A 10,005-nucleotide genomic window follows, 5' to 3' on the forward strand; every position below is an offset into this window, starting at 1 on the left:
CGTTAATGTCCCCACGACACAGGTGCGTTTTCACGTTAATGTCCCCACAACACAGGTGTGTTTTCACGTTAATGTCCCCACGACACAGGTGTGTTTTTAGGTTAATGTCCCCACAACACAGGTGCGTTTTGAGGGTAATGTCCCCACAACACAGGTGCGTTTTCAGATAAATGTCCCCACAACACAGGTGCGTTTTCAGGTTAATGTCCCCACGACACAGGTGCGTTTTTACGTTAATGTCCCCACGACACAGGTGCGTTTTCATGTTAATGTCCCCACAACACAGGTGCGTTTTCATGTTAATGTCCCCACAACACAGGTGCGTTTTCATGTTAATGTCCCCACAACACAGGTGCGTTTTCAGGTTAATGTCCCCACAACACAGGTGCATTTTCACGTTAATGTCCCCACAACACAGGTGTGTTTTCATGTTAACAGTGCCACCTGCTGGTGTATATTGGATCTACATCACACTGACTCTTGTTTACTTCCTTCAGTCCAACAGATTTCCTCAGAAACTCTTTCTTCTTCCACTAACATCACACAAACTAACCATGTGACGTCTGGTAAGATCAACACCATCAGAGTCATTATGATTTATTATTAATTTATTATTATTTGATTATTATTTTATTTGATTATTATTTTATTTTATTATTATTATTATGATTTGGTTTGATTTCTTCTTCTTTAATGGTCAGTGTTCAGTTAACGTACTAAAGCTTTAATGTTAATGATCAATGATGTCATTGATTCTTTGATTTGCCGTCAGTGAAGACGACCAAAGTCTCGACGGCTCCCCCTGCTGCTGCAGTTCCTCCTCAGCTGCAGGAAACCGCTGCTTCCTGGTTGGAGGCGTGGTCTTCTGGCTCATTGCCTCGCAGCAGGAGACGGAGGCGTGTCTTTGGAGGAGGAGGAGGAGGAGCCTCTGGTCGTGTGGCTCCTCCTCCTTTGGCTTCGTTCTACAGACGCCGCCGTCGTCGTCACGGCGACTCTAAAACTCAGCTGGGCTACATCTCCACGCCCCTCGTGTGGCGTGGAAGAAAGAGGCCAATCAGAGAGCGAGCCGCCACCGGAGCTCCGCCCACTCCGCCGGTTTACGCAACCAAACCCGTGACACCGCCGCCCGTCACCAAAGCCACGCCCACAGGCCGACCTAAAGCCACGCCCAACTTTGACCACGTGACCAAGCCTTCACAACCGAAGCCCCGCCCACAATCTGGGATTTCATCATCAAAAACAACAATAACAACAACAACAACAACATCTCCACGGCAACACAGAGAGGAAACATCAGGAAGAAGAGAATCTTTGTTAGATGGAGCTGCATCTTCATCATCATCATCTTCATCATCATCATCATCATCTTCATCATCATCATCATCATCATCATCATCTTCATCATCATCATCATCATCTTCATCATCATCATCATCTTCATCATCTTCATCATCATCATCATCATCATCATCATCATCTTCATCATCATCATCATCATCTTCATCATCATCATCATCATCATCATCATCAGTGTTTAGTAACAGGAAGAACAAACCTCTGAGTTCTCGTGGCGACAACAGAACGGTTGCCGTTGGTAACCGTTCACGCGAGACGTTCGTCTACGACGTGGTTAGTTCGTACGAGATCGGACCGGTGGGCGTGGTCTCAGACGCCTGGTTAATCCCGCCCTCTGGCGTTAATCCCACTCCCGCTGTGGCGAGGACGCTCTTCTCGTCTTCAGACCGCCGTCACCATGACGACCCGTCTCCAGAGGCTCCGCCTGCTGTCGCCGTGGGTCCATCTGTCCTGACGTCCACTGAGACTCCGCCCACTGAGACTCCGCCCTCTGCTTCAGCGCTTTGTCCTTCGCTCACTCCTCCTTTCCTCTCTCCTCTCCCCTCATTCCCTAACTCCTCCCCTCTTCCTCCCCTTGTCAGCCGGACGTCGCTTCCTCTCGCCGCCTCTTCGCAGCCCCGCCCACATCATCCCCCAAAGTCCGTCAGCCTGTCAATCAACCAACCCCTTCATCTCCACGAAGTCTCCGCCCCCTCTGACGACAGATTAAAACAGGCTCCGCCTCTTGTTTCGTCTCACGTTCTGGACGTAAAGTTTAACGTCGCCGACGTTGTTCCGAAACTCCACGCAGACGTCGCGGCATCATTTCCTGTCCAAACAGGAAGTGTGTCTCTGCACACGCCCCCCCTCAGCTCCTCCCCCTCTGGCTTCGCGGAGCTCCGCCCCCCTGTGAGCGACGACCGCACCTCAAACGCCACAGGAGCTGCAAGTGGCAAAGGCGGAGCCAACCAGTCAGCACACTCCGCCTCCTCAAAGCTGACTCCGCCCTCTCATCCAAGTGTGTCTGATTACACTGGCGACGCCCACCTCCCACCGGCCCCGCCCCCTGTGGCGACCAGTGCCGGCCCTTTAAAGAGTTCCTCTCCAGCGCTGACGGCTGTCAGTGACGAACTGAAACAGGCCGCGGCCCCGCCCATGGCCCCGCCCATGGCCCCGCCCACTCACCGATCACCACCTGTGGATTTGAGTGGTAAAGCGTCGTTGCCGTGCCGATGTAAACGACACTTTGATTTAACGTGTCGGTGTGAAGCGTCTGCAGGGACGAGTACGTCAACACAAACGCCCTCATGTGATCATGTGATCATGTGTTCATTTGATCATGTTTTCATGTTTTCATGTGTTCATGTGTTCATTTGATCATGTGTTCATGTTTTCATGAGTTCACGTGATCATGTGTTCATGTGATCATGTGATCATGTGATCATGTTTTCATGTGTTCACGTGATCATGTTTTCATGTTTTCATGTGTTCATGTGTTCATTTGATCATGTGTTCATGTTTTCATGAGTTCACGTGATCATGTGTTCATGTGATCATGTGATCATGTGATCATGTGTTCACGTGTTCACGTGATCATGTGATCATGTTTTCATGTGTTCATGTGTTCATCTGATCATGTGATCATGTTTTCATGTGTTCACGTGATCATGTTTTCATGTTTTCATGTGTTCATGTGTTCATTTGATCATGTGATCATGTTTTCATGAGTTCACGTGATCATGTGTTCATGTGATCATGTGATCATGTGATCATGTGTTCATGTGTTCACGTGTTCACGTGATCATGTGATCATGTTTTCATGTGTTCACGTGATCATGTTTTCATGTGTTCACGTGATCATGTTTTCATGTGTTCATGTGTTCATTTGATCATGTGATCATGTTTTCATGAGTTCACGTGATCATGTGTTCATGTGTTCATGTGTTCACGTGATCATGTGTTCATGTGTTCATGTGATCACGTGTTCATGTGTTCATGTGATCATGTGTTCATGTGATCATGTGTTCATGTGATCATGTGTTCATGTGATCACGTGTTCACGTGATCATGTGATCATGTGTTCATGTGTTCATTTGATCATGTGTTCATGTTTTCATGAGTTCACGTGTTCATGTGTTCATGTGTTCATGTGTTCATGTGTTCACGTGATCATGTGTTCATGTGATCACGTGTTCATGTGATCATGTGATCATGTGATCATGTGTTCATGTGTTCACGTGTTCACGTGATCATGTGTTCATGTGTTCATGTGATCACGTGTTCATGTGTTCATGTGATCATGTGTTCATGTGATCATGTGTTCATGTGATCATGTGATCATGTGATCATGTGTTCATGTGATCACGTGTTCACGTGATCATGTGATCATGTGTTCATGTGTTCATTTGATCATGTGATCATGTTTTCATGAGTTCACGTGATCATGTGTTCATGTGTTCATGTGTTCACGTGATCATGTGTTCATGTGATCACGTGTTCATGTGATCATGTGATCATGTGTTCATGTGTTCATGTGTTCACGTGATCATGTGTTCATGTGTTCATGTGATCACGTGTTCATGTGTTCATGTGATCATGTGTTCATGTGATCATGTGTTCATGTGATCATGTGATCATGTGTTCATGTGATCACGTGTTCACGTGATCATGTGATCATGTGTTCATGTGTTCATGTGTTCATTTGATCATGTGTTCATGTTTTCATGAGTTCACGTGATCATGTGTTCATGTGTTCATGTGTTCACGTGATCATGTGTTCATGTGATCACGTGTTCATGTGATCATGTGTTCATGTGATCATGTGTTCATGTGATCATGTGATCATGTGTTCATGTGATCATGTGTTCATGTGATCATGTGTTCATGTGTTCATGTGTTCACGTGATCATGTGTTCATGTGATCATGTGATCATGTGTTCATGTGATCATGTGTTCATGTGATCATGTGTTCATGTGTTCATGTGATCATGTGATCATGTGATCATGTGTTCATGTGATCACGTGTTCATGTGATCACGTGTTCATGTGATCATGTGTTCATGTGATCATGTGTTCATGTGATCATGTGTTCATGTGTTCATGTGATCATGTGATCATGTGATCATGTGTTCATGTGATCACGTGTTCATGTGATCATGTGTTCATGTGATCATGTGTTCACGTGATCATGTGTTCATGTGTGTTCATGTTTTTATTTGTTCATGTGTTCACGTGATCACATGTTCACATGTTCACATGTTCACATGTTCACGTGTTCATGTTTTCATGTGATCACGTGTTCGCTCTTAAAAACTTTATTGACATTTAACACATGAACAAATCTGCTGAGACACAGAAACCCTGTAGAGAGTCCTCTGCTGCCTCGTGTGGTCACTGTGTGTCACTGCGCTCAATCAAACACTGAAGAGTGACTCAGTGATGGAGGCAGCGTTGACACACAGTGACCACACGAGGCAGCAGAGGACCAGGTCTGAACGGCTCATTCAGGACTTTTGTTTCTAATCTGAGCTGAATTAAAGTTTGAAGTGTTCAGAGAAACTGAGACAAAAACAGATTTAAGACGGAACACGTGAATCTTCTGAAGGTGAGTTAGGGTTTAGATGAGCAGGTGTGTAGCTGTCAATCAACTGTCAATCAGCTGTCAATCAGCTGTCAATCAGGTGTCAATCAGCTGTCAATCAGGTGGATGGTTTGATCTTTCATGATTTGCTCTGGGTCTCATAGTCAACTTCTCCTATTTCATCTGTTCATCATCACACTGTCCTCCTCCTCCTGTCCTCCTCTTCCTGTCCTCCTCCTCCTCTTCCTCCTGTCCTCCTCCTCCTCTTCCTCCTGTCCTCCAGTGTCCTGGTGGTGTCGCTGTCTCAGGGTTGATCTTCTTCTCTAACATATGAACTAACTGCTGCTGGTGCAGTGACACCTGGTGGTCAGTGTGAGGCACTAACTGCTGGTGGTGCAGTGACACCTGGTGGTCAGTGTGAGGCACAGCAGGAGACGTGTGAGGAAAGAGAATCTTAATCTAAAGTTTAAATCTGAGATTATAATCTGACAGATTCTCTCTGTGGATGATTCTGCTGCTGAGTCACTGAGAAACATTAACTCTGTCTCTTTGTCTCTCTGTCTCTTTGTCTCTCTGTCTCTCTCTCTCTCTGTGTCTTTGTCTCTCTGTCTCTTTGTCTCTCTGTCTCTTTGTCTCTTTGTCTCTCTGTCTCTTTGTCTCTCTGTCTCTTTGTCTCTTTGTCTCTCTGTCTCTTTGTCTCTTTGTCTCTCTGTCTCTTTGTCTCTCTGTCTCTTTGTCTCTTTGTCTTTCTGTCTCTTTGTCTCTTTGTCTCCAGAGGACGTCTTCTTGCGTCTGTCTTTCGTGGTTCAGGACATAAACGACGCTGTGACGCAGCCTTTCGTCCACAGAGCTGTGGAATTCTGGGTAAGAACATGTAACGTCATTTAAATCAGTTTTAAATAAAGTTATTTTAAAATCATTAAAATTGTTTTATTTTCTTCTTTCAGCTCAATCACACGTTTAATAACTGGACTGTGTCTGTGCAACACATCAGGTATTCACTCATTCATTCACTCATTCATTCACTCATTCACTCACTCATTCACTCACTCATTCATTCACTCACTGTGTGTGCAACACATCAGGTATTCACTCATTCATTCACTCACTCATTCACTCATTCATTCACTCACTCATTCACTCACTCATTCATTCACTCACTCCATCATTCACTCACTGTGTGTGCAACACATCAGGTATTCACTCATTCACTTACTCATTCACTCACTCATTCACTCATTCACTCACTCATTCACTCATTCACTCACTCATTCACTCACTCACTCATTCATTCACTCATTCATTCACTCACTCATTTATTCATTCACTCACTCATTCACTCACTCACTCATTCACTCACTCATTCACTCACTCATTCACTCACTCATTCACTCATTCATTCACTCACTCACTCATTTATTCACTCACTCATTCATTCACTCATTCATTCACTCACTCACTCACTCATTCACTCATTCATTCACTCACACACTCATTCATTCACTCACTCATTCATTCACTCACTCACTCACTTATTCACTCACTCACTCATTCACTCACTCACTCATTCACTCATTCATTCACTCACTCATTCATTCACTCACTCACTCACTCACTCACTCACTCACTCACTCACTCACTCATTCATTCTTACTTTTCTATTAAAACCTGATTTTTGTCCATCAGTGTCCACAGAGGACAGAGTGGAGACGACCTGTCCAGGTAAGGACGTGTGTGTGTGTGTGTGTGTGTGTGTGTTACAGTTAAATGTGTGTGTGTGTGTATTACAGTAACATGTGTGTGTGTGTTACAGTTACGTGTGTGTGTGTGTGTGTTACAGTAACGTGTGTGTTACAGTAACGTGTGTGTGTGTGTGTTACAGTTACGTGTGTGTGTGTGTGTGTGTGTTACAGTTACGTGTGTGTGTGTTACAGTTACGTGTGTGTGTGTGTTACAGTAAATTGTGTGTGTGTGTTACAGTTACATGTGTGTGTGTGTGTGTTACAGTTACATGTGTGTGTTACAGTTACATGTGTGTGTGTGTGTTACAGTTACGTGTGTGTGTGTTACAGTTATGTGTGTGTGTGTTACAGTTACATATGTGTGATTGTGTGTTACAGTTACATGTGTGTGTGTTACAGTTACATGTGTGTGTGTTACAGTTAAATATGTGTGTGTGTGTGTTACAGTTACATGTGTGTGTGTGTTACAGTTACATGTGTGTGTGTGTTACAGTTACGTGTGTGTGTGTGTGTTACAGTTACATGTGTGTGTGTGTGTGTTACAGTTACATGTGTGTGTGTGTGTTACAGTTACATGTGTGTGTGTTACAGTTACATGTGTGATTGTGTTACAGTTACATGTGTGTGTGTGTGTTACAGTTACATGTGTGTGTGTTAGTTACGTGTGTGTGTTACAGTAACGTGTGTGTGTGTGTGTTACAGTTACATGTGTGTGTGTGTGTGTGTGTGTGTGTTACAGTTACGTGTGTTTGTGTTACAGTTACGTGTGTGTGTGTGTTACAGTAAATTGTGTGTGTGTGTTACAGTTACATGTGTGTGTGTGTGTTACAGTTACATGTGTGTGTGTGTGTTACAGTTACGTGTGTGTGTGTGTTACAGTTATGTGTGTGTGTGTTACAGTTACATATGTGTGATTGTGTGTTACAGTTACATGTGTGTGTGTGTGTTACAGTTAAATATGTGTGTGTGTGTGTGTTACAGTTACATGTGTGTGTTTGTTACAGTTACATGTGTGTGTGTTACAGTTACGTGTGTGTGTGTGTGTTACAGTTACGTGTGTGTGTGTTACAGTTACATGTGTGTGTGTGTGTGTGTGTGTGTGTGTGTGTTACAGTTACATGTGTGATTGTGTGTTACAGTTACGTGTGTGTGTGTGTTACAGTTACATGTGTTAGTTACGTGTGTGTGTTACAGTTACATGTGTGTGTGTGTGTTACAGTTACATGTGTGTGTGTTACAGTTACGTGTGTGTGTGTGTGTGTTACAGTTACATGTGTGTGTGTTACAGTTACATGTGTGTGTGTGTGTTACAGTTACATGTGTGTGTTACAGTTACATGTGTGTGTGTGTTACAGTTACATGTGTGTGTGTTACAGTTACATGTGTGTGTGTGTTACAGTTATGTGTGTGTGTTACAGTTACGTGTGTGTGTGTGTGTGTTACAGTTACATGTGTGTGTGTGTGTTACAGTTACATGTGTGTGTGTGTGTTACAGTTACATGTGTCGTGCTCTCCTCGTTCACTCTGACATCACTAATGAGAATGTGGGCGTGGCCTCGGTGTCTGAGCGTCTGTCCAATCATGAAGCAGAGATGATAAGTGGACTGAAGGTCAGACCTGGATCTACAGACGTCATGTTAGTCGGTGAGTCCTCTGCTCTCTACTGCCCCCTACTGTTTTAGTCATCATATATACCTTTATATATACACCTACATGTACATGTACATATATATGTACATATATATATACGTGTTTATGTACATATATATCTATATATATATATATAGATATATGTACATATATCTATATATATATATGTACATATATATATATGTACATATATAAGTGTGTGACACTTCTGTCTCCAGAAAACTGTCCAGAGGACAATCCTCTTCCGTACAGATGGACAGAGACCAGACCGACTGTGAGCAGAACACTGCCCTGTTTCCCTAATAAAGACCAGAACACGTCCAGAACCTGGTGACACACACACACACACACACACACACACACACACACACACAGACGCACACACACACAGACACACACACACACACACACAGACACACACACACGCAGACACACACGCGCACACACACATATACACACACACACACAGACGCAGACACACACGCAGACACACACACACACACCCACACACACACACATATTTACCCTCTGTGTGTGTCAGTGTGTTAAATCTGCAGAACTACTCCTCCTACTGGTCAGAGGCAGACGTCACTAACTGCACAGACATCAACAACATTCAGGTGTCAGCAGGTAACTGTCAGCCAATCAGGAGCTGAGATAGAGACTGTTAGAGTGCTGAGTCATGACTGTGTGTGTGTGTGTGTGTGTGTGTGTGTCTGTGTCTGTGTGTGTGTGTGTGTAGAAAATGCAGCAGCAGTAGCAGAGCAGCTCGCTAACATCACCAACACTGAGCTGCCAAGTGATGAGGTGAGTCACACACACACACACACACACACACACACACTGACCTGGGGCCTCATTCATAAATGTTGTGTACGTCACTCTCTACGTAAACCGTGAGATTTATAAAAAGAGAAGTTAAGTTTAAATGTGCTCCTCCTCCTCCTCCTCCTCCTCCTCCTCCTCCTCCTCCTCCTCCTCCTGCTCCTCCTCAGGTGTCTAAAGTGGTGTCAAAGGTGCAGGAGTTGGTTAGCATAGCTAATATCAATGCTACGTTAGCAAACACCGTCGTCACCATCATCTCCAACGTGATGACGACGTCAGAGACGCTACAGTCTGCTACATCTGAGAGGTACTTTACTGTGTACTACTACTGTGTACTACTACTGTGTACTACTACTGTGTACTACAGTCTGCTACATCTGAGAGGTACTTTACTGTGTACTACTACTGTGTACTACTACTGTGTACTACTACTGTGTACTACAGTCTGCTACATCTGAGAGGTACTTTACTGTGTACTACTACTGTGTACTACTACTGTGTACTACTACTGTGTACTACAGTCTGCTACATCTGAGAGGTACTTTACTGTGTACTACTACTACTGTGTACTACTACTGTGTACTACTACTGTGTACTACAGTCTGCTACATCTGAGAGGTACTTTACTGTGTACTACTACTACTGTGTACTACTACTGTGTACTACATTCTGCTACATCTGAGAGGTACTTTACTGTGTACTACTACTACTGTGTACTACTACTGTGTACTACAGTCTGCTACATCTGAGAGGTACTTTACTGTGTACTACTACTACTGTGTACTACTACTGTGTACTACAGTCTGCTACATCTGAGAGGTACTTTACTGTGTACTACTACTACTGTGTACTACTACTACTGTGTACTACTAC

The 10,005-nt window shown here is 44.0% G+C and overlaps 1 protein-coding gene across 1 annotated transcript; it reads left to right on the forward strand.

The window, feature by feature from the left end:
• Positions 1-5,670: 5,670 nt before the first annotated feature.
• Positions 5,671-9,439, forward strand: LOC310944107 (adhesion G-protein coupled receptor G6-like; the record flags this gene model as incomplete). The annotated part of the gene is made up of 8 exons (XM_083910938.1): positions 5,671-5,779; positions 5,863-5,909; positions 6,602-6,637; positions 8,153-8,301; positions 8,526-8,637; positions 8,849-8,937; positions 9,050-9,114; positions 9,303-9,439. Coding segments are annotated over exons 4-8 (548 nt in total), but the record flags the coding sequence as incomplete, so codon positions are not given.
• Positions 9,440-10,005: the final 566 nt, after the last annotated feature.

This window comes from Microchirus variegatus, assembly GCF_963457635.1.
Source record: "Microchirus variegatus genome assembly, contig: SCAFFOLD_169, whole genome shotgun sequence".
Taxonomy (NCBI): domain Eukaryota; kingdom Metazoa; phylum Chordata; class Actinopteri; order Pleuronectiformes; family Soleidae; genus Microchirus; species Microchirus variegatus.